This window comes from Microcebus murinus, chromosome 4, assembly GCF_040939455.1.
Source record: "Microcebus murinus isolate Inina chromosome 4, M.murinus_Inina_mat1.0, whole genome shotgun sequence".
Lineage (NCBI taxonomy): Eukaryota > Metazoa > Chordata > Mammalia > Primates > Cheirogaleidae > Microcebus > Microcebus murinus.
Window position 1 is genome coordinate 95,712,722 of NC_134107.1, and position 26,619 is coordinate 95,739,340.

The window sequence follows — 26,619 nt, forward strand, 5'->3', positions numbered from 1 at the left end:
AAGCTGTTCCATACTTCCTAGCTTAGGATTTTTTTGGCCTCAAAGTCTAATAAGCAAGACAGCCCTGGGTGATCAGCTGTGAGCAGACAAAATCCACCTATTTTCTGAGCTCATTGAGGTTCCTGGGATGGCCACAATGGTTTAAATAAAGGTATGCTACAGAAGCCATTGAACTGAATATGCTAAGAGGAAGGAGATATTCCCATGGTGAGTAAGCTACAGAACCATGGGCTATACTATCTCAAAAGCCAAAAACAGACTATAATTTGGGGACAAATGGTAGGTCTCCAACTATTCAGCTGGTTTTACATTTCTTGCTTGCTTCACTTGCTGCATTGGTATTATACAATAGTTGGTTCCCAGTGCCTGCCTTTTCAGGTCATGGCCTGATTACAATCACATGCAAAAGATACTGCAGCAGCTCTAAAAGGAGTTCCCTGAGGCAGCGGTGCCCAGCTCACCCTGTCAAAGTTGGGATCCACATCCCCTAGCTTCATCCACTTGTGCCTGCAGATCTGCTCCATGGAGAGGCGCTTGTTAGGGTCTAACACCAGCATGTGGCGGATCAAGTGCTCGCACTCTGCAACAGACAAACAGCCCACCTTCAGTCTCTGGTGAGGGGAGGCTGAGGAACCAGCGGAACTGAGGGACTGGGGCAGGGCCAGTGGGAAGACTATCGCGAGCCCCTTGCTTCTAGTTTTGTCTCTCTTGCTCCTTGAACCTACCTCTTTCATGGCTTACTCCAGAAGGAGCTGGGCAAAGGCAGATAGAGATGGAGAAAAGAGAAATTCAGATGTGGTAATCTGATTAATGCCTTCACTAAAGTCTGACCAAAAACAGTCTGAGGATAATCCATGGATTTCTTTTATTTACACTATGCATGGCCCCATTTAACACAATGAAGAGCAGAAAGTCATCTAAAGAAATCCAGTATCTCACAAGGTTCTCAAAATATTCAGTTCTGTCCCATATGTATTATTATGTGACTATTAATGCTTTTGGCTTAAGTGTGCAATAGCTCTCTTCAAAACTCAGGGAATTTGAAATTTCTGATGGCACGAGGTGGGTGGGGAGAGAGACACAGGCGCAAGGTAGCTACCTATCTACCACAAACTGGGATTCAGCTAGCCTTATTTATCATTTTCACAATGTTACTGAAACATTCACAGGTGCATACGAGTGGGCTATAAGCGACAGAGATTCAGATCAATAGATATTTTTCTCTGGGAGATCATATTACAAACTATATCGCAGAAAGAACAATGGATTCAAAATCAAGAAACCTATATTCTGATATCAAAACCACCCTCTAAGTTTTCTCATCTGTAAATTGCAGGTACTGAGGATGATGTGGGAATAGAAGTTGTGGCGAAGGTGGTGATGATGCTGATGATAAAACTGCAGGATTAACACATTATTCCCATTTTAGAAATGATGGAATTTGGGCACAGAGAAGTTAAGATACTTTTCCAGGGCCACATGGTTATTAAGTCAGATTTTACACCAGACAGCCTGTCTCTTCCCCTGGTGCTCTTAACCACAATGCTATACCGCTTTTATACTGCAGAGTTGTTATGGCTGTTAGGAACCAAGCCACACAGCAGGAGGTGAGCAGCAGGGGAGTGAGCGAAGCTTCATCTGTATTTACAGCCACTCCACACCTCTGGCATCCCCGCCTGAGCTCTGCCTCCTGCCAGATCAGCAGGGGCATTAGATTCTCTCAGGAGCGTGACCCCTACTGTAAACTGGGCATGCGAGGGATCTCGGTTTCGCGCTTCTTATGAGACTCTGTTGCCTGATGATCTGAGGTGGAGCTGAGGCAGTGATGCTAGTGCTGGGGAGCGGCTGCAAACACAGATTGTCATTAGCAGAGAGGTTTGACTGCACAATAAATGTAGTGAGCCTGAATCATCCTGAAACCACCCCCACCATGGAAAACCTGTCTTTCATGAAAATGGTCTCCAGTGCATCATGGGAATTCAAATCCCTGAACCAATAATTCGACATCTTCACCCAAGCCACCATCATCTCTCACTTAGAGTACTGTAAAAGTCTCCCAAATGGTCTTCTGCTTCATTCTTATTCTATTACAATCTATCCTCCATACAGAAACAAAAGGGATTTTTCCAAAGCTTAAATCTGGGCATCTCACCACCCTGTCTATAATTCTTAATCTCTTCTCATAACTCTCAGAATAAAATCCAAAATCCTGGCCTTTTTCCGTCTTTGTACATCTTAACATATTCCCACTTAATGGCCTTTACACTTGCTCCTTCCTTTAGCTGGAATGGCTACTCTTCAGAGCTTTACATGGCAAGCTCCTCCTCGTCATTCAGGCAAGAACTTAAATGTATCTTCCTCAGAGAACTCTTCCCTGACTACCTACAGTAAAGAAGATGGCCAGTCACTCTATTATGTAACACAGTTTTCTTCACACTAATGATTGCTTAGTGAAAGCATCCTATTTACATATTCACTTTTTTATTGTCTAACTCCCCCACGATAATGTAAGGCTCATGTCTCTCTTTACTGCTGTACCCAGTATCAAATCTCTAATACATGAAATAGTTATTACACCTAACCATTTAGGAGCTGCATAAATATCTACTGAATATATAAATATTTGTTGAATATTTATTCTAACCAAATGAGACTGTATTTTTGAAAATGCTTTTTAAAATATAAAATTCCTATAATTTAAATTTTTTTCTGTTTCTATTTCATTACAACTGTCCTGAAAACAAAACTGGCCAGTGAAAATAATAATAATTTATTAATTTTTAAATACTTTCTATATACCAGGCACTGTGCTTACCAACTTTATTTCATTTAATCTTCACAACAACCTTAGATACTATTATTAGTCCTACTTATAAATCAAAAAGGAACAAGGTTTTGAAAAGTTAAATAATGTACCCAGCATCATAAAGTAATGGCAAAATTGGGACTTCTAAGGTATGCTCTTGACTACCCTGTTATACATCTTTATGTGGATTTAAATCCTGTTTGGTCTATTTTTCCAGGATGTATTCAACTCTGAAATTTCTACATCATTTGGCGAACAGCATTCTTGATTATTGTCTTGAAACGAATATAAGGGTAATTAAAATAAATTACTCTAGGCCAGGCATGGTGGCTCGCGCCTGTAATCCTAGCACTGGTGGCTCATGCCTGTAATCCCAGCACTCTAGGAGGCCAAGGCAGAAGACTTGCTTGAGGTCAGGACCAGCCTGAGCAGGAGTGAGACCCCATCTCTACAAAAAATAGAAAAATTAGCTGGGTGTGGTGGCACATGCCTGTAGTCCCAGCTACTTAGGAGGCTGAGGCAGGAGGATAACTCTAGCTCAGGAGTTTGAGGTTGCAGTGAGCTATAATGACACCCCTGCACTCTAGAGCTAGGGTGACAGAGTAAGTAAGACTCTGTTTCAAAAAGAAAAGTACTCTCAACTTTTAATATATTCTAACTTTAAAAGAAAATACATAGAATCTGAGGGTATTTTGTAAAAAACAAGAAAAAAAAGAAAAAGTGAAAAAATATAATTAAAAATATTAAAAAAAAAAGAAAATACAACAAAGTCCCTATATAAAAATGGATTTATACCAAGCTTCAATTTGTTTTTGCTTTATGATTAAAAGTATACTCAAATGCAGTGTAAATCCGAAAGACTATAGCTCCTACATTTCCATAAAATAGAGTAAATATCTACAACATTAAGCTTTATTAAAATTAATGTTTGCAGAGTAGCAAGGCTAGACCTCACAAATGTAGCACCTGTATAGATTATAAATATCATTGACACACATGTTTATGATCTTCAATTACCTAAGACGAAAAAAATGTTCTTAATTTAGAAAGTTGCTAAAGCTAAGGACTCCTGTGTAGGGAGAAGACCTGGGCCAAACTGTTGCTACAGCCTCTAGGTGGCACTCTCCTGTTTTCCTTTGGTGTCCACACACAATTTAGTGCATAAAATCAGATGACCAAGGCCAAATGGTGTTCTGTTACAGGCCTGCTCTAAAACAGATTTACTTAAGGCAATTTCCTTAAAAGCAAAAAATCAACATTACCATAATAAGTCCTAATTAGAAGATGTATCTAGTTCAATTTCAGGATCTTAAAAACTCTATTCAGTCATCCTTAACCATTATTTAGGCTCAGATGCCTTGAAAAATCTCAAGAAATATTTGTGCCAGAATTTATACACATAAATTTGCATATAATTTTAGACTGCTCAGTGAGCCCCAAACTTGCCATAGATTCCCCAGATGTCTACAGGTCCTAGACTAAGAACTCCTGGTTACAGTAGTTAATACCTCAAGAACCAGAGCTTTTTTTATCTTGTCTGTCCTACATAATATCGAACTTGCAAGGGAACATAAATCTAACACTTATCATTTGTTGCACAGATGGTTAAATATGACAAAATGCAGAAAGCTAGAGTATCATCATCACCTCATACTTCCTAAATGTCATATAGCTCATGAAATTAAATTCAGACAAGATTTTAACGCACCATTCTACATAAAAGGTGGAACGAGAGTGAAAATGAAGAAAATAATGCTCTCAAACCTAATAACACAATCAACCACAGGACATTCAATGTGAAAGAGTGCAAAGAGGGGTCCCTCAGATCAAAGGGTACAAAGCATCGACTTTTCCAGATGCCAAGAAGTACTCCGTTTTAATGTCTAAAATGGCCCCATCGCTTGTTCCCTCCCAAAAGGCAGAGCCTTTGATGCTGATGAAGCTGAAGCAGGTTGGGCCATGCAGGAATATGCTGCTCTGCTTGCGTGTGCCAGAGAAGCAGCTTCCCTTCAGAGGCTGTTTTCATCTGCTCCTGTAAGACGCCAAGCAGTCTCCGCAATGAAAATCACTGCGGGCCCATGAAACTTGATACGCCAACAGAATGTTAACTAGAGGATGCACAGCGCTGGCCCTGCACCACTGCTCTGACAGGCGTTTGGACGACTTTGCGGAGCAAGAGCTGCTGTATGGGCAGGGTCCTAAAATGGGAATTAAGCTGGAGATTGCCAGTGTGAGCATGCAAAATATTTTTTTCTTTTTTGTCCTTGATAACAACTTTCTCTAAGAGGTTACAACAAACCAAAACAATTCTTGGCAGGTAAGTCTTCTCCATAAGCCCTGCGGATGTGACTGAAAGTATGAACGTCCCTTTAGCACACTGAGAGAGTAAAAGTAAAAGACAGAAAAGAGTAAAAAACAAAATGGGGAAGAAGGGAATAAAAGATTAATATGGCAACTCATTCAACAATATTATTTAATAATTACTAACATTTATTGAGCACTTATATGATAGAGTGCTAAACCTATTTATTTATTTATTTATTTATTTATTTATTTATTTATTTATTTATTTATTTATTTATTTAAGACAGAGTCTCACTCTGTTGCCTGGGCTAGAGTGCCGTGGCATCAGCCTAGCTCACAGCAACCTCAAACTCCTGGGCTCAAGCTATCCTTCTCCCTCAGCCTCCCGAGTAGCTGGGACTACAGGCATGCGCCACCATGCTTGGCTTATTTTTTCTATATATTTTTAGTTGTCCAATTAATTTATTTCTATTTTTAGTAGAGACGGGGTCTTGCTCTTGCTCAGGCTGGTCTCGAACTCCTGAGCTCAAATGATCCTCCCACCTTGGCCACCCAGGGTGCCTGGATTACAGGCATGAGCCACTGTGCCCGGCTAAACCTTTAACTTAAATTTAAGTACTTAATTCACATACCAACTCCTATTACTATTATCACCATTTTATATATAAAGAAATTAAAAATCATAAAAGTTAAGAAACTTGACCAATAATAAGATAATAATAAGGTAAGAGGCAGAAGCAGGATACAAATTCTGATCAGTCTAATTCTTCATGTATTATATATAATACCTAAAACAAATTAATTATTGGTGTTCTAAGTAACAACCAGCATACATTTATAAAAACAAATCAAAACAATTTAATTCCCTCCTCTGACAGATCAAATGCCATATCATCTCCATAGGTTTCATCATGCAGAGTCACCCACAAGCTAGGTTAGTATTACAAAATGGGCTAGGTAAATCTATGGTCTGAAGGCTAAAAACTAGCTGGAAAACAGCTTTAAGGGGGGATGGCAAGTTGGATGAATTGAGAAAACAGGGACTTAAGAACATTTAAGTGGGGGAGGATTGCCCTACTAATAATTTTGCTGGTGAGGAGTAAATACACTATAGCAGAGCAAACTTACTTACATACTCTGGTGATGGTAAGGTGATAAAGAATATGATGGAAAGCTTGAAACAATAGGCCTCCCCAATGAAGGAATGATAAGAGGAGAAAAGATAGGCAGGAAATTAGGGAACTGGATCATTACAATCCTCAGGCTGGTCCTATGAAGGAGGGAAAGCTAACTATTCCTAAACCAGTGGTCCCCAACCTTTTTGGCACTAGGGACTGGTTTCATAGAAGACAATTTTTCCACAGATTGAAGGTGGGGTCAGTAAGCGGGGACATACTGAGTGCTGGGGAGTAGCTGTAAATATAGATGAAGCTTTGCACACTTGCCTCCTGTGATATGGCCCTATACTGGTCTGTGGCCCTGGCGTTGGGTACAGCAGCCTTAAACTCTTCACGTAACGTCAAAGTATGAAACATGGCAAAGCAATCATTTTCAGTTCTGTAGCAAAGGAATGGAATAAAAGAAAATGAGGCATGGATTCTTTCTGGCCACATAAAGCTGCTCTGAGCTGGTGGAAACAGAAGACATCTGCGTGACATAAGGCATAGGAAGAGTGAAAGGAAGTAGCAACTACCCAGAAAATGCATGCTGCTTACAGGTGTCTGTTCTGGTCTAGTTTCTCATGTACCCTTTCCAGTCATTACTAGGTGTATTCAAAGGTAATTCCAAAGCACTCAGCCCAAGAGTTCTTTATTTTCAATAATTTTAAGAAACTTTCTAGTAATGTTTACTTCTTAACAACAAATTACTTCTAGTTCAAGTCAAACTTTTAAGGAGGGCTCTATTTTTATAAACCTAAAAAAGAAACAAAAATAACTTGGCTATTAAATCTCTAAAATATGTTTCGGTGGAAAATGAATAACTTTACAAACATTTTTAAAAAGTTAAAATGGCATTAAAGTCTTAGGCTTTTCAGAACAAGGATACTATGTGACATACTGCCTGATTCTGATATCCATTCACATTATCAAGCTCAGGTATTGGTCTGGTAGAGAACTAATGCTACTACAGCAGACAAATAGAACAAAATTGATGGACAGTCTGCAATGGCAATCTCAGAATGGAGCAACATGGCTTTGAGACTTACAAATGTTTGTGACTCAAAACTCTTCTTCAGGCCGGGCGCTGTGGCTCACGCCTGTAATCCTAGCTCTTGGGAGGCCGAGGCGGGCGGATTGCTCAAGGTCAGGAGTTCAAAACCAGCCTGAGCAAGAGCGAGACCCCGTCTCTACTATAAATAGAAAGAAATTAATTGGCCAACTGATATATATATAAAAAATTAGCCGGGCATGGTGGCACATGCCTGTAGTCCCAGCTACTCGGGAGGCTGAGGCAGGAGGATCGCTTGAGCCCAGGAGTTTGAGGTTGCTGTGAGCTAGGCTGATGCCACGGCACTCACTCTAGCCTGGACAACAAAGCGAAACTCTGTCTCAAAAAAAAAACAAACAAAACTCTTCTTCAATGCCGTCTGCCTTTTCCAAAAAGAAACATTACACACAAAACATACTGTTTTTCTACATGAAAAGGAAATAAAGTCTGTCATAATGTCCTGATCTTGTCATAATCACACAAAGAATAGTGTGACTATCTTGCAATGTCATGATCCTTACAGAAATTAAAAAGTAAATCAATAAGAAACTATGAGTGTTTTTGCCAAGATACCTTCTCTTGACAAGAAGCTAACCAGAGTTAGGAATCTTCGCTCTGCTTATGGATGAAGCCCTAGAAATGACATTTTATTAATATGCCCAAGGAAACCGTCATGGTCAACTGCCAGCTAAGGTCAAACCTATTTGACATAGTCACTATTTTGAAATCTAAACAAAGTAGACACATGGTCTTCAAATAAGACATCTGCATGTATAAATAACATATGCTAAATGTGCTAATCTACAGATGCATTCAGAGATTGTATAAATGTTAAATACAATCATATACAATATAGGGGGGTTCTGTTGTTGCACTAAAATTTTGTTTATATTGGATATTGCTGGAACAATGGTGGTGTAAGGATTGGAATACTTGTACTTAATAAATTGTGATACATTACTGCTAAAATAGAAATAAATAAACATTTCTAAATCCCCAATTAAAGGACTGGTTATTTAAAGTAATAGTCAATGCCACAATTTTACAAAAAACAAAGAAAATACACAATCTTGGAATTAACTGTAATGGAACTTAAGCCATAACAGTATTAGTTGTAATAAGATTTTACTCATAAAAAATAAACACTGAGATTAATTTCTTTTTTTTTTTTTTTTTGAGACAGAGTCTCGCTTTGTTGCCCAGGCTAGAGTGAGTGCCATGGCGTCAGCCTAGCTCACAGCAACGTCAAACTCCTGGCTCAAGCAATCCTCCTGCCTCGGCCTCCCAAGTAGCTGGGACTACAGGCATTCGCCACCATGCCCGGCTAATTTTTTGTATATATATTAGTTGGCCAATTAATTTCTTTCTATTTTTAGTAGAGACGGGGTCTCGCTCTTGCTCAGGCTGGTTTCGAACTCCTGACCTCGAGCAATCCGCCCAGCTCGTCCTCCCAGAGAGCTTGAGATTAATTTCTTTAACACAATGGCACTAAGGAAAAAACTGTCTTGTTTTGAAACCATTTACTTTCAGTTCTTGTGGGGAAGAAAAACCGGAGTCCCATACAACCAGAATATATAAATAAAATTTCAAAAAGGATATTCCAACAGCAAGTAAGAAAAGAAAATGGAGAGTTCTTGATTTAACTAAAAATTCTAACACCGGTGGTTTCTGAAAAGTATAGTCAGAATACTCTTTAAACTAAGGCGTGAAACTATTAGAATTCTAGAGGAAAATGTTGGAAATACTCTTCTAGACATTGGCCTAGGCAAAGAATTTATGAAGAAGACCCCAAAGGCAATCACAGCAACAGTAAAAATAAACAAATGGGACCTGATCAAATTAAAAAGCTTCTACACAGCCAAAGAAACTGTTATGAGACCAACAGAATGGGAGAAAATTTTTGCAAGCTACCTATCCCATAAAGGGCTGATAACTAGAATCTATTCAGAACTCAGGAAAATCAGCAAGAAAAAAATCACACAACCCTATCAAAAAGTGGGCAAAGGACATGAACAGAAACTTTTCGAAAGAAGAGGGAATAATGGCCAATAAACATATGAAAAAATGCTCAACATCTCTAATCATCAGGGAAATGCAAATCAAAACCACAACGAGATATCACTTATCTCCAGTGAGACTGGCCTTTATCAAAAAGTCCCTGGCTGGGTGAGGGCTTCGCCTATAATCTTAGCACTCTGGGAGGCCGAGGTGGGTGGATTGTTCGAGGTCAGGAGTTCGAAACCAGCCAGAGCGAGACCACGTCTCTACTAAAAATAGAAAGAAAGTAATTGACCAACTAAAAAATATATATACAAAAAATTAGCCGGGTATGGTGGCACATGCCTGTAGTCCCAGCTATTGGAGAGGCTGAGGCTGTAGGATCGCTTGAGCCCAGGAGACTGAGGTTGCTGTGAGCTAGGCTGACGCCATGGCACTCACTCTAGCCTGAGCAACAAAGTGAGACTCTGTTTCAAAAAAAAAAAAGTCCCAAATCAATAAATGTTGGTGTGGATGTGGAGAGACAGGAACACTCCTACACTGCTGGTGGGACTGCAAATTAGTGCAACCTCTGTGGAAAGCGCTATGGAGATACCTTAAAGCGATACAAGTAAATCTACCATTTGATCCAGCAATTCCATTACTGGGCATCTACCCAAAAGAACAAAAGATACTCTATAAAAAAGATATCTGCACTCAAATGTTTATAGCAGCACAATTCACGACTGCAAAGATGTGGAACAACCCAGGTGCCCATCAATACATGAGTATATTAATAAAATGTGGTATATGTATACCATGGAGTACTATTCAGCTATAAGAAACAATGGTGATATAGCACCTCTTATTTTCCTGGATAGAGCTGGAATCCATTCTACTAAGTGAAGTATCCCAAGAATGGAAAAATAAGCACCACATGTACTCACTAGCAAATTGGTATTAACTGATCAACACCTAAGTGGACACATAGGAATAACATTTATCAGGCATCAGGCAGATGGGAGGGGGGAAGAGGGGATGGGTATATACATACATAATGAGTGCGATGCGCACCTTCTGGGGGATGGACAGGCTTGAAGCTCTGACTCTGGGGGGGACGGGGGAGAAAGGCAACACATGTAACCTAAATATTTGTACCCACATAATATGCTGAAATAAAATAATAATAATAATAAAAGAATATTCTGCAACAGAAGTAAAGTTCCTTATAATTCTAAATCCTGTTGAGATACTTTCAGTGACTGAACATAGAAACCACACAGAGATGGTTTGGAACAATTTAGCAAACAGAGATGGAGCTCATAAGAAAAGCTTCTATCAGGAATCAATAAACTTATGTTAAGAGCCTTTTCTCTTCAGTTTTAACAGTTTACCAACCTGAGACAGACTGAGGAGAAAAAGAGTATTTGACCCACATATCTCTATTTATTAGAAAAATAACACCTATTTCTTAAACTTTTATTATTTTTAGTTTTTCTTAGAAGGTATGATGCTGCCAGAATTAAGATTCAGAAATCAGGAGATCGTGGACTAAAGGCTGAGGATGCCAACATTTAGCTCTAGCCCAACCCTGAAAAGGCCCTGGTTTGCTACACTGTTTTACTGGAGGCTGATCATTGTGCAGTTCATATTCAAATATTTTTCTGAGTCCTAATATCAGTCATTATAGTATAACAAAATTCTGCCTCAGTTTTATTCCAGGGTCCAATACACAGTTCCTGCTTCTAACTAACTTTTTTCGATAAGTTATCCAGATGTTTAATAGATGGACAAAGATATCCATTCCTGGACTCTATTGATACTTGGAATAACTTATCAGATATGTATTTACTGAGAAATTAAAATACAATCAAAGATGGTTAGATGGTCTCTGAAGCTAGATTGTCATGGTTCAAACCTCAGCTCTGCCACTTACTAGATGTGTGATCTTGGGTATGTTACTTAACTTTACCGTGCCTCAATTTTATCTATCAAACGACCTATCTTATAGACTACCTCATATAACAGCCTACCTCAGGGAGTTGTTTTGAATATTAAATAAGTTAATGCAACAGTGGCTGGTACATAGAAAGTGTTAAATAAATGTTAGCTATTATCCAAATCTCTGGAGTCCTTCCACTTTGAACTTCCTCCCTTTCTCTATTTTTCTATTTAGAGTTGCCACAGCCAGAAGACAATTTGAAAAGGCTAATAATAAACAGGGCAGCACCCATATTTATCCACTGGTTTTCTATTATGTTAGGTCAAATCATGGGGATAGTCAGGAAGGCCTGCTTCACTCTGAAGGAGTTCTCGCCTCTTTTCTGGTATTGTTTGTGATTGCCACATTCACTGACATGAAAGCACTACACAGATTTTCTCTCTAGTGGTGCAGTACGCCTCAAAAGGCATGAGAGGACTGCTCTGAGGACTCTGAGCCCCTTCATATATGGAGTCCAGTGGGTGAGCTACTTTAATCCTCTGTCCCATTCTCTCTAAACAAAGTGCTTTTAGCCAAGCAAGATGCTGTGTTGCTCTTGATGAGTAAGCCAATCAGGGCAGAGCTGTTTGCCTCTAAGTAGAAGCTTTTTGGCAGTGGCTGCAGGGTACATTCTCCATCAGAAGCATTATGTAAGCCTGGGTCTTGCATTCCCAGTGATAAAATGCTTATGCAGTATTACAATTAATTAAGTCACAATGAAGTGTAATCAATAAAGACTCAAAAATATTGTCCACAAGAGATCTCTATGTACTTGCCAACATTGCAGTTTTTTCACTGTAAATTAATTTTCCTTCCATTAAATAAACGATGTTACTATGTTTGCTAGCAGGTGGTGTAATAGGGGAATAAGGCAAACTAGGCTTTAAGTATATTTCTAATGGTTCTTAAAAATATATTGCTAGCGAATGAATTTGGTCCTCAAAACATTTAAGTTGGCCGGGCGCTGTGGCTCACGCCTGTAATCCTAGCTCTTGGGAGGCCGAGGCGGGCGGATTGCTCAAGGTCAGGAGTTCAAAACCAGCCTGAGCAAGAGCGAGACCCCGTCTCTACTATAAATAGAAAGAAATTAATTGGCCAACTGATATATATATAAAAAATTAGCCGGGCATGGTGGCGCATGCCTGTAGTCCCAGCTACTCGGGAGGCTGAGGCAGAAGGATCACTCGAGCCCAGGAGTTTGAGGTTGCTGTGAGCTAGGCTGATGCCACGGCACTCACTCTAGCCTGGGCAACAAAGCGAGACTCTGTCTCAAAAAAAAAAACAACAACAACAACAAAAAAAAAAACATTTAAGTTGTTGGCTTCCACTGGTGGAAGAGGGAGTCAGAGGAAACATCTGCTAACACAAGTGGCCAGGCCAGGTCTCATCTTCTGCAACAACTCAAGAAAACAGCGAGTTTCAACTTTTAATCCTTCTATACTTTAGGCTCAGGGTTTTACCTAACTGCTCTCTGGGTTGGTCTGAGTTTAATCCAAAAACATTGGTATGGACCAAACTTATTTTACTTGGGACATAGAAAGCCAACTCTAAAGTAGATCAAAACACCTTTTTAAACCTAGTTGCACTGGTCGTCCTCATAATAACCCATATTTAAAAAGTACAAAAAAACTAATTGGTTTGATAAATAAATAATTCATATCACCTTAATAATATAACACAAGAATCTAATATAAAATTCCATAGTTAAGTGGTGATGATTTAGTTTTTCATTCAAAAATATTTGCTATTTATTTGTTTGTTTGAGACAGGGTCTTACTCTGTTGTCTGGGCTGCAGTTGAGTGGCATCATCATAGGTCACTGCAACCTGGGTTCAAGTGATCTTTCTGCTTCAACCTCCTGAGCAGCTGGGACTACAGGCACACACTACCATGCCTGGATAATTTTTCTATTTTTTGTGGAGATAAGGTCTTGCTATGTTGCTCAGGCTGGTCCCAAACTTCTGGCCTCAAGCAATCCTCCCAAAGTGCTAGTATGGGTTTATATCCTTATTACCAGGTACTGTTAGGTTCTATGGAAGATGCTCATGTGCAAAACACATTTCTGATACCAAGAAGCTTACATTCTGGGGGGGATGGGCAGAAGACATATACATAAATCAACCTTAAGACAACCTTACATAAATCCTCTTTTAAATTTATACCATTGTCATTCCAACTTGAAAATACATGTTTCAATACATGTCAGGACACCCATGAAAGGAAGCTTGTATCAAACAAACAAGACCAAGCATAGAAATATCCACTAATTGTGAGGATACTTCATTCCACACATTACGGACAATAAAGAGAAGCTTAGAATTCGTGAACTAACTGTATCCATTTGTAGAGCAAGGCCTCCCACACAGAAGTAGCTACTCTGGAATTGAACTTGGCTAGAAGTAGCTAGATGATAGGGCCTTTGCCCTCTTGTCTTTCAAGAGATAATTTAGAAAACTATACCAGCTCAGCTGGACTTTCTAGATCCTTCTGGCAGAAAAACAGATAAACTCAGCTCAAGTCTATGACAACAGTCTGAGAAAGGAAAGGAATCTGTTCTTAAACATTTCCCTCAACTACATTATCTTCTGTAGTACAGTGACAGCAGACCTGACAAGCTGAAAAGTAGCCGGCTCTTGCCTCCGTAGGAAGAATATACTCTAGGTCTAGTGAGGTACAATTGTGTCCAGAAACAGGAGTTGTGAGCAGAAAAAGGACTCGGAGACAGGCTCTAGGTCTCCTTCACATGAACCTGATACTTCATGGTACTCAAAGAATGTCTAAGCTAAGAAAAGATGAAACAACCTTATGAATTCATTTTCTGCTATGCCTCATCCTTTTGACGGTATTCTCTGATGGGCCTTGGGATTTAGGCCTATGTCATCAGGCAATGCCAAGGACATGTATGTTCCCAGGGGCAGGAGAGATCACACTGGTAATATGGCAATTATCTACTCACACTTCCTAGACTGGGTTGTTTCTCATCCTCTGTACTTAATCTTACAAAAACTTTTATTCCTACTTAGGGAACTACTTATCTGGGATTAAAGAGTGACTACACTTAACGATAATCCTATAGGCTTTCTCTGAGTCTTTAAGCTTTCATGTTAACTTATATCATATTACAAATGTTAGTTCTTTCTAAGCAGTTAAAATGTTATACAGTTTATTTCTATACACTAATGGACAAGTGGTTGACAGCACTGCTAGTGATGTACCAGGACCACCATCTGCAGCTAGCTCTCGGACAGTGTGAGGAAGAACCTTTGCCATGGTGTGAGGTGTGGGGAGAGAGCGTAGAGAAGATACTGGTTGCTCACAGGAAATACTGTGGACGTCGGAAAAGTAGGGGAAGCAGTTAGTTTATCCTGCCCTTCTTGAAAAAATTAGTACCAACAAACACTGAATTTGAGTACTGACTTAGTTACTTATTACCTGTATGTCTTTGTGTGTCTTTGGGCAAGTCAACTAATATCTCCAAACTTTAGCTTCCTAAATTTCAATGATAATATACGTGATGACCAGTTCTGGAGTATAGTTATGAAGCTCAAATTAGACCACATATAAGAAAATATTTTATAAACTCTAAAGCCCTAAAGAAATGTAATTTTTTTTCTTTCAAATTGAAGCAGGGTATCAGGTTGTTGCCCAGGTTAGAGTGAGTGGCATCATCATAGTTCATAGCGGCCTCAAACTCCTGGACTCAAGCGATCCTCCTGCCTTAGCCTCTCCAGAAATGTAATGTCTTGATATTACTATTGATATTATTATTTGAATAAGAATGTACTCTCTGGAGGGGCTTTTGTAGTCAGCATTTTAACCAACCTATGAATTCATACATTCATTTAACAAATATTTACTGAGTGCCTACTAGGAACCAGGCACTGTTCTATAGGCACCTTTGGAATATAGCAGTGAACAAAAACCCAAAAGCTTATTACTGTCACATGGGGATGGAGATGGGGAGACAATACAAAAATAATGTGAGGTAGTACTAAGTGCTAAGAAGAAAAAGGATGATGAGGGTAGTCAGGAAAGGCCTCTCTGAGGGGCCATGTGACTACAGAAGGGAACAGGAATGCATGTGCTTAATTAGTAAGGCTGAGAAACAGCAAGGGCTGCCTCTGTGACTAGGGCTCAAAACCTGGGTGAAGTGTAATAGGAAATAAGATCAAAGAGGGGGCAAGGGCAGTTGTGCCTTGTAGGCTATAATAATAATCAGAGGTCTCCAGTGTTTTTGACACCAGGGACCGGTTTCAAGGAAGACAATTTTTTGACAGATGCTGGGGCAGGGGGCGGGGGTTTGGAGAGACGGAGCACAGGCAGTGATATGAGCAGTGGCAATGGGGAGCAGCTGTAAATGTAGATGACACAGATGAAGCCTTTGCTGGCCTGCCGCTCACCTCCTGCTGTGCACACGGAGGTGGGGGGGCAACCTGCACAAGTTCAGAAAGGGGTAGGGATGGGGGGAGGGGGGGAGTTCTGCATCTGGGTCCCTAATAGGCCATGGACCAATACTGTGGCCCATGGTTTGGGGACCAGAGATAATGACTCCTTAAATTTTATTCTAAATATAAATGAAAGCCACTGGGACTAGAGGGAGTGATTAAACAGGATTCTGGCAGAGATTTACTATTTACTAAGTCTTACTACATTCCAGATACACAATGAAAGAAGTAATTACAATATAAAGTCTGATTCAAGTACCATGATATGAGAAAGTTCAGAGACCTGAAGAATGAGTAGAAATTATCTAGATTCTTTTTTCTACCCCATATAATTTCTTATTCTAAATTCTAGAATACTGGAATGTGGGGTGTAGAGGAGGAAGAAGTATTCTGAGTAGTGGGAATTACTCTAGAAAACATGACTTGTTCGGGGAACTAGAAGAAAATTAAGATGACTGGTTGTAGAATGCGAGCTGGGGCTGATAAGATAGGCAGAAGCCAAGTTATAAAGGTATTTCTATGCCATTGTTTTTCAAGCAGTCAGAGATCAATTTAGTAAGTTATAATTAACATTTTTAAATGGAATAGAATATACTGGAGCACACTGCACATATTAAAGGTAAGTTTTGCTTTTTTAAGAGTCTTCTGTTCAGTTGTATGCATATGTGTGTGTTTGAGTCACAGCATAAAATGTATTTTTTATTATGGTCATAGTAAAAAATGTTTGAAAATTAGTGTTTTAGCCACATTAAGGAATAAACCTTACCTTAGAGGAAATGGAAACCATTGAAAAGTTTTAGGCTGGAAAATGATATGATCAAATTTGTGTAAGTGTGTGTGTGTGGGGTATGTTTTGTTTGTTTTTATATTTGTGTTTTGGAAATATTACTCAAGCAGCAAAGTGGAGAATGGATTAGAAAGGTAAAAGACTGGAGCCAGGAATGCATACAATTGGCTATTGTTTAATCTAGGCAAGAGCGGATGATAGTATGGCCTGTAGAAGTGGCTACAGGATTTGGTAACCAGTCAGCTGTGGCAACGGTGAGAGAAAAGGAGGAACCAAGACTTGTTCCTGCCTTGGTCAGATAGTAATACTATCAGAGAAGACAGAATACAGCAAATGTAGGAAGGGAGGAGTTAAGTTCATTTCTGAAAATGTTTCCATTGATGTGACTTCAAGACATGAAAGTGAAGACAATGGGTAGCAAATGATTGGATGTATAGCCCTGGATCCCAGAGGAGAGATCCAAGTCAAAAAGTTAATTAAGAACTGATCTTCACAGTATCAATTAAGCCACGGCAGTAAGTAAGATGGCTCAAGAAAGATGGTATAAAGAAGAAAAGATGTAAAGGATGGACAGAGATAAAGAAATCTAGCAGAGAAGAATGGGAAGATGCTCCCAGAGGACAGGCAGAAAACTGGAGAATGTGTGTCTCAGAAGCAATGAGAAGCATTTCAAAAAGTAATGAGTGACTCAACAATGAGAAAACGAACAACCTAAAATTAAAAAATGTGCAAAAGACCTGAGGACACCTCACCAAAGACATACAGATGGCAAGCAAATTAGCATATGAATCTATGCTCATCATCATATCATTAGAGAATTCCAAATTAAAACAACGAGATACCACTACACACCTATTAGAGTGGCCAAAATCCAAAACACTGACAACATCAAGTGCTGTTGAGGATGGCAATGGTAACTCTCACTTATTGATGGTGGGAATGCCAAATGATACAGCCACTTTGGAAGACAGTTTGGCAGTTTCTCACAAAATTAAACATTCTCTTCCCATACAGTCCAGCAATCATGTTCCTTGATCCATACCCAAATGAGTTGAAAATTTATGTTACAGTAGCTTTATTCATAACTGTCAAAACTTGGAAGCAACCAAGATGTCCATCAGCAGGCGAAAGGATAAACTGTATTTCATCTAAACAATGAAATATTATTCAGTGCTAAAAAGAAATGGGCTATCAAGCCATGAAAAGACATGGAGGAACCTTATTGCATATTACTAAGTGAAAAAAGCCAATGTAAAAAGGCTACATACTGAATGTATGTTTCCAACAATATGACATTCTGGTTATGGAGACAGTAAAAGGATCAGTGGTTGGGGGGGGGGGCGGGAGGGATAAACAGGCAGAGCATAGAGGGCCTTTGGGACAGTGAAACTATCCTGTATGATACTACGATGATGGATACATGTCATTATACATTTGCCAAAACCCATAGAATGTACAACACTGAGAGAGAACCCTAGTGTAAACTATGGACTTTGGGTTATAATGATGTGTCACCAGAGGCCAGTGATTGCAACAAATGGACCACTCTGGTGGGGGATGTTGACAGCAGCGGAATCTTGTGTTAGGGGGTAGGGTGAAGGGGTGCGGGGAGAGGCGTAAGGCACATGGACACTCTGTACCTCCCACTCAATTTTGCTGTGAACCTAAAACTGCTCTAAAATATAAATTCAATTAAAAGAAAAAAGGAGTGGTGAAGTGCTAACTAGTGGTGGGCAGTCATTAAGATAAAGTCTGAGGATATGCAGTTGATAAATGATGAGATCACTGGCGACCCTGGCCAGAGCAATATCAGACCACTTTTACTTCCTTTTATAGCAAAATTGGGAAGAGTTATGTCTACTTCCTTTCTCCATTTTCCTTGTATTCCTTTTCTGTCGTAGCCATATGCTTTAGGCTTTTGTTTCTGCCCCTCCACCAAAAGTACACTTCCAAATCATTAATGATCTCCACATTTCTAAATCCAACATTCAGTTCCCAGTCCCCTCACTTGACTTAGCAGCAGCACTCCCCACAGTTCCTCACTCCCCTCCTTGGCACACTTTCTTCACCTGTCTTCTAGGACAGCAGACTCTGGCTTACCTCACCATTCCTACCATCCCTCGTCAACTTCCTCATCTCTAAATACTGGTAATGTTCCACAGCTTCATCCTTGGACCTTTTCTCTTCTCTGCAAGCAATCAATGCCTAAATAGTGATCTCATCTCATAGCTTTAAATATTATCTGTACACTGACGCTTCCCAACTGTACACCCTTAGCCCAGAACTCCCTCCTAAATTCAACTACCGATACAGTATCTCAACTTACATGTCTAATGGGCCCCTCAAACTTGACATGTCTAAAACATCTCTCCAAAATGTAAATATTCTTTCCCAGTCATCGCTATATCAGTTAGAAGTAAATCCACCATTGCAGTTGCTCATGCCAGGACTCTGGAATTCACCTTTAATTATTCTCTTTCTTTCACCTCAAATCCAACACTAAATGTTGTTGGAGCCAGACTGCCTGGGTTCAATTTCTGGTTTAGCCACTTAGTATTAATAGCTGTGTTATTTGGAGAATGTGCCTAATTAACCTCTTCTGGATTCAGTTTTATCACCAGTAAAATGGGGGTGATAATCTTATGTATCTCACTGGGTTGTTATAATAATTAAATGAGTTCATGTTTGTAAAATGCTTTGAACAGTGCTGGCTACATAGTATGCAGCATCTCTTAAACCTGACCACTTCTTACCATCTCTACCTCTACACCCCAGTCTGGGAACTAGCTACCAACATCTCTCACCCAGACTTTTGCAAAAGCTTCCTACTAACCAGTCTCCCTCCTTCAGCCCTTGCACCTTTCAACCTACTGACAACATAGCAGCCAAAGTGATCTTTTTTAAACAAAAGTCACTGTAAAATTCTTTCAACTTTTTGTATGTTTGAAAGTTTTCATAATAAAATTTGGAAAAAAAACAAAAGTCAGATCACGCCATTCCTCTGTCACAACCCTCTAAACCTTCACATTTCACACAGAGTAAAAATTAAAGTATTTACATCAACTGGGCCCTAAAATTAAGCTCCCTCTCACCTCTCTGACCTCATCTCTTTTCTCCCATCACTCCTTCTTTTCAAGCACACAGGCCTCCTTCCTGTTCCTTAAACACTCAAGCATGTGTCCTTTCTGTGGCCTTTGCACTTCTGTTCCCTCTGCCAGAAACGCTCTTCCACCACCTGCACAGCTAACACCCTCACCTTCTCTCAAGCTTTGTTGCAAGGCCAGTTTCTCAGTAGATGTTAAACCATCTTAAACCAACCCCCCCCTTTTATTTTTCTCACAGCATTTAGCACTATCTGATGTACAATCAAGTTATCAATTCGAAGGAGACTTAAAGTTAAATCTAGTCCAAGTTTCACTACTTTATCTAAAATGCAACACCTATGTGCTTCATCTTTGTCGCTAACCCAGTAGATCTATTTTCTCCCTTAAAATGAAAATAGATGATGAAGCAAAACTAAATAAACTACTTTCGGCATTGTCTCTAAAATGTTCTCTTCTTGTATACAAATAAATGGTGATGAAATACTGTAGATTCTGGGTATTAGGATCTATTTTCAGTGTTAAATTTTTTTCAAGATCTATCTACCCTACTGCCCACTCATTTAAAAATTTTGTATTATTGGAGTCTGGAGGATAAATGTCATAGAATTAGGAGATGAAGTAGCAAGACTAAGATGCAAAGCCTCCTTTATCCTTGGCATTTAAAACCACATCAGAAGGGGGCCCCAGTAAATGGAAATATTATCCTGAAAAATGGTGTGTGTGGGGGGCAGAATGGAAGTAAAACAGAAACATTTATTGCATTGCTGCTATGTGATGGGCCTATTAACTCTTTACATACATTATTTAATTTAATTCCTATAGTAATAGCCCTCACAAAACTCTCAGCCAATTTGTAGATGAGGAAACTAAAGCTCAGATGCAGAAATATGCAGGGCCCGAATTCAAACCCACATAGAGCTATCTAAGGCTAAAAGCCTGTATACTCTATTCCTACAGAACCTTCCTCCTGGTGGCGCCAGGTCAGCAAACTGAAGCTAAGAAAGGTTAAGTGGCCTATTTATACTCCATCACTACATTCCTGGGATAACTTAGCATGTCTCGCTTTCCATGAACCCAGTCATAGCTGTGTCTTGGCAAATCCCTTACCTGTAGACATAAAAAATGGGATGCGGAACTTTCCACTCAGCACCCGGGCCCGCAGATTCTGCAGGGTGCTCCCATCAAATGGCAGGGCCCCGCACACAAGCACATAGAGGACAACTCCAAGGCTCTGCATGCCAAACAGAAAGCACACACAATTAGAGGAAACACAGGAGGCCATCATAGTGTGCTAATGCACACAGATCTTCATACAGATGATGGTGAGTCATGCACAAGATTATGGAACACATTTTTTCTTCTTTTTGTTAATGAGAAATAATATGGAGCATTGCCAAGGCCAATCATCTTTAGAATAGTTAACGCCTTTTCTTTGCTTCCAGACATTAATTTGGGGTAACATCCCAAATTTTTCTCAGTATTCATTCTCTAGGGTAAGGCAAGTGGCAACAACAGGAATCTTCGTTCTTGGAAAGGGCACCCATCCAAGCTGACACTTGGGAGTTCTTTTGCAGATGCAAAGGGGTAGTTTGAAACTTGTGGCTTGGCCCGTAAGATAAGTGCTGGAGGAAAGACTTTACACAAAGAATTAGGACTTGAAAGAACAGTGATCATGATCTCAATTCACATGCAGCATTACGTGTCCTCCAGGAGAAGGACAGCTGTCATCAATCAAGGGTAACCAATGCCATGGGGTTAAGAGGAGGCCGTTACTTACCCAGATGTCCACCTTGGGCCCATCATATTCCTTTCCTTCAAAGAGTTCAGGTGCAGCGTAAGGAGGGCTGCCACACCAGGTCTTCAGCAGCTGCCCAGGAGTGAAGAGGTTACTGAAGCCAAAATCTAGAAAGGTAAATGGACACAATTCATGTTATCTTATAACCCAGCAAACACTAGTTTCTAGTCATTAGGGTAAAGGTTCCAAATCATTTAGTTATAATATTAAATGTAAAAAGAGAATATTTAGAAACTACATAGCCAGCCACTTAAACTTTAAAAAAAAAATAGCAAAACAGAGATATAGATGAGTTAGAATGCAAAAGATATCTGGTTAACTAAAAGTAAACATGGTTTATGTCAGCAAAAACAGCACTACTCCTTCATAAACCTAGGCAGAGTGAGGCAAATGGTATTTGTTCCTTTAAAAACAAAAATGAAATTGGATGACTGATGTCAAGACCACATTAGAATCAGTATATCCAGGTAAGACTACTCAACTGGACCCAAAAGTTTCATATTATTTTTACTTCTTATGACAAATACATTTATGATACTTAAAATTAGATAAAGTAACATTTTCATCATTAAGGTAGCTTATTCAAAATGAAGAATAAGCAACTTATTTACAAATTTAACCAAGAATGTTTACATTTTAAATTCAACTCTGTGCTTGAACTTTCCCCCCTTCTTTTCTGCCCCTCTTACTGTTTTAAGAGGGAGCAGATGGGAGGTAGGAGTGGTGAGTCTTGGGGAAGAAAACTAAGAAAATGAGCAAGGATGGCAGGCCAAAGGATAGAGAGCCACTGGCATATAAATGTTTTTATTTATGCACAGCCTGTAAGACAGACTAGAAATCTCTTATGCCCTAGGCATACCATACTCCCTGTAATCACAGCATCTGAAAATGCTAAGTACATCCTACTCTCTGAAACTCTTTCCTCTTTTTCCTAGTTTTACTCTCTTGTTGACAACTCTGTCTCCTTTTGCTATTTGCTTTCCTTTTTTCTACCTACCACAGAAGGTTTTTTACTAGGCATCTGCCGATTTTGACTGCCTCTCCTTGCTCTATATTTTCTTAGAGGTAACTCTTGTGGTCCCACCATTTCCACTATGATTTCTTTGGGGATAATTTCCCATATTTATTTCTCTGGCCCTGATACCACTCTTTTTTAAATTATGGCATCTCACTATGTTGCCCAGGCAGGAGATTAGTGCCTATTCACAGGCGTGATGAGAGCACACTACAGCCTTGAATTCCTGAGCTTAAGCAATCCTCCCAATTCAGCCTACCGAGTAGCTGGGACTATAGATACATGCCACCCCGTACATGCCAGGTACCACTCAAGTTCCTGCATGAACTTCCAATACTTGCTTGGGAAGAAACACCTAAAACCTACTATTTTCCAAAGTCAAATCTGCGCTTCCAGTGATGTTCTCATCTTCATTAATGGCATCACCATCTCTGTTACTAGAAACACTGGAGCCATCTTTAATTCCTTTCTCCTTCTCATTCCCCATTTCAAGCTGGTAATAAAACTCTTACTGCTTCTACTCTCTAAGTGTGTCTCGAATCCATCTCCTCCTTCTAAATTCATACTCCTATCATCTCTGGCCTAGACTGATGCTATCTTTTACTACCTACATCTATTTCATTTCCCTCTAAGCCATCCACTCATATAGCACAGTGAATACTATAGAAATCAGATCCTGTTACCTCCTTGCTCAAAAACATTTGCTGGCTCCTGTCTACTTACAGGATAATCTTAATCTCTTTGCATTGTTATTTAAGGTCTTTCACAACCCAGTCCCACCCCACCTTTCCAATTTATCCCTGGACATGCTAGCATTACTATTCATATCCTGTATTTACATATCTTTCTTATGCTATTTCCTCTCTGTGCCATGCCCTTTTTTTCTTTTCCATCTTTAAAATGCCACTCATTTTCAAGGCCCAGTCAAATATTACTTCCTGTATGAAGCCTTAACTGATTTCCACCAGAAGACACAATGTCAATGGCTTCCTCCTCTGTGCTTCCACAGCTTTTTGTTTATACCTCTACATCCCATTACCACTCTGCCTTATATTATACTTAGTCGTATTACGTGTTTATTCCCTGCACTAGTTAGAAATGGGGAGGGGGGTGTAGTTTTATTTATCCTAGTCTCCACACAGTGTTTTTAATACGTATCAGGGACTCAAGAAAGGATCACGAAATTAAATTGCAATAAAATCACTGGCCAATCTTCTCATCATTTTCTGGCTACGGGAGCCTTCTCAAACTGACAATGGCAGCTGGCCAGCTACTAGAGCCTCTATGTCCTACCCATCCCTCCCAAGGTTCTAAAATTAACTTAATGAGGCTTTGAGGTCAAGACCACAATTAGCACCATTATAGCTACTTCTATGAGAAAACAAATATTCTCATTCATTAATGGAAATAAATAATACCTCTTCTGTGAAGTCTTACTGGAGCCCCTATAAGAAATATCCCCTACCTTCTCTGTACTCCATTTGTATTTTCCCTTTACTTTATTATTTGCATACATATGTGTATGTGTGTGTATATATAGAGAGATTATATATATGTAAAACCTATTTTTCTAGCTCCTGAAAAACACCTTATCTCTCTTTTGTACAAATCTACCCTCTCTCTCTAGTTCCTTGACACCTTATGCTTCTCTGACTCTTTCACAGTATGTAACAGTGTTGAAACATAGAGGGCACTTAATAAATGTTGACTATTGAATGAAACTGCATTTTAAAGCTCTACCAACTTGTCTACAACTTTTAAAACATAGTAACTTTAATTTACAACTTAAAGTCAGCATGCACTTAACACTGTTAAGATTTTTCTTGAAAGAGTGGGGATAGGTTGCTAAAAATCTGAACAAGTGAGATTCAGCAAAGTAGATATCTATGAGAATTATGTAGAAAGAAGACCCTTAATTTTTTTTATTGGTGTGCCAAACTTTCACCAGGTCCTTTTTGATGATTAGCCTTCCTCTTCTCCACAGCACAGAGGATAAATGCAAATGATTCTGTCAGAGCTGATAGATTCTGACATTGATGTCTACGGCCATACCACCCTGAACGCACTTGATCTTGTCTGATCTCGGAAGCTAAGCAGGGCCGGGCCTGGTCAGTACTTGGATGGGAGATTCTGACATTGATGTGATTAAATAGCAAAGTCTACAAGAGAGAATCAAGAGGTATTTTTTTTTATGTGTTTTGAATGGAGAATGCAACAGGCTAAGCAATGAATTTAAGCCAGCTGATTTTAAATTTTCTCCTAAGCAGTTTAAAATAGATAAATTTCTCATTTTCAACCACGAATGCTCTATATACAAATAGTAACCTTTCCATCCTGTTACTCTACCAGGGAGGGGCAGGCACAAACTTAATAGCATGAGCTTATTTATTAGATCTACCAAACAGGAAGTCTTTACAAAGAAAACAATATCAAAGGGAACCAGCTTCTGTGATGGCTACAGGATCAGACTGCTATTAGGTTTTTATATTAGAAATGAGTGTGCAAGGATGAATGATATGATTAGGACCTGACAACTAGAGACAGCCACATCTGGGGAAGCACCTGCTTCCACAGCATGTTATAGCCAAGAGCTGGCTTCAAAAGTTAGATCCAATGACCAAACGCAAGATTTCAGTAAGATTCAACAATAACAAAAAAACCCTACTGGCTTGCTCTTATTTCCTCCTCTAATATACCAAGCACAATCCTCTCATCTTGGGAACCTGTCAAGGGGTCTCCTATAATCATTTCAAGTATTATTCTTAACTCTAAGATTTTGCACATTCGAGCAAAATGTCTTACTCCCTGCCTCCAATGACACATTTTTTTCCCCATGATAGGCAGGTTCCTCCAGTTAATGAGACTAGAGTATTCCAACTCTTTCTTTAATGTACCAAACCTAACAGAGTCTGACCTACCCTCCCTTTCCAATATTATTAAAAATTGTCGGTCTCATTGAAAGCACATTACTGTCTTATCTTCCCTATCAGTGGCTCTTTACAAGTATCTCACATCAATATTAACTATTACTAAGCATCTTATATGGTAAAATTCTGACTTGCTCAAGTGCATTCAGGTAGAACATAACTTTATTTTATGAAAATTTAAATTATCCATGTGGGAAAAACCTGAAGTTATTAACATATACTAAATCTAGAACTCATTTTGAAAGTTCAGTTCCTTCCAATCAACACTTCAGGGACTGAATAACCGAGATGGAGAGAATACCTCCTTCTTTATTCTCTTAGCTGCTTGCCTTTGGGGACATTTTGCTACATATTTTAAGAGAATTGCAAGGAAAAAATAAAAGCAGTTAAAACTCAAACTAGTCTATTTTTGGTTTTGTTGGCAGTTTAGGCAAGTACAGGGAAATGCTGGGCTGTATGGTAGGAAGTGGAGGTGGGATGGGGTAGGTGGAGAACAGACAGACGAGGAACAGAATTAGTAAGATTTTTGCTGTTTTTAGTTACCTACACACTGACAACTGAAAAAACTGAAAGATCACGCAACTGAAAGAGAAAATTCTCATAACAAAAATTAAAGCCATGAGTTAAAAAAAAAAAAAGAAAACTGAGGAAGAGGTTTTACTGGCTCACATCTGAAATGCCAAAGAAGCAGGTAAAGGCAAGCATTAGAGCTTAAGTTTGATCTGTGACTTGAACCTAGAATACTGTTTCCATTCAATGAACTTCTGCATCTTATTTTGGCTCTAGAGCTGGTCTTAGTCATAACGTCTTTCATTGTTTACTAAAGCTTCTTATTGTTAATGTCTCTTTTATAAGTCTCTAAATAAGTTCCTCCATTTCCTTCGATCATTTATTGAACATCTATTTATGGAACCCTTCCAGTGAGTACAGCAATGTGTTAGTTCCTAACAAAGAACCAAAGACATAAAAGATCCTAGGGAAAGACTTGGAGAATGGCCAGGATCTGAAGAAGCAGAGGGGAGGTAGAGAGGGTTTCCTGAATGTAGTTGGGAAAGAGCATAAGCAAGGAAGAACACTTAGAATTAACTTGTTAAGTTCAAGGGACAATAAAGAGACTGCCCTGGGTATGATAAAGGGTTTGTAGAGACAGGTGGCAAGAAGTAAAGAGTGCATAGGAGCATCCAGGCAGATAAAATACAGCTTTAAATGTCAGAATGAGGACCTCAGGCTTTATCCTCTGGGCCATTGTTTTCTTTCTTTTCTTTTCTTC

General features: G+C 39.4%; 1 protein-coding gene across 8 annotated transcripts in view; it reads right to left on the bottom strand.

Annotated features, from left to right (window-relative positions):
• Window positions 1–26,619, bottom strand: part of SIK3 (SIK family kinase 3) — a 235,311-nt gene that overhangs the window by 32,547 nt on the left and 176,145 nt on the right. For all 8 annotated transcript variants that reach the window (XM_076002538.1, XM_076002535.1, XM_076002537.1 and 5 more), the window contains 3 exons: window positions 21,390–21,514; window positions 20,720–20,843; window positions 462–580 (listed from right to left, as the gene is read on the bottom strand). In XM_076002538.1, the coding sequence (XP_075858653.1) occupies window positions 462–580; window positions 20,720–20,843; window positions 21,390–21,514 (368 nt within the window). The remainder of the gene's footprint in view (window positions 1–461; window positions 581–20,719; window positions 20,844–21,389; window positions 21,515–26,619) is intronic.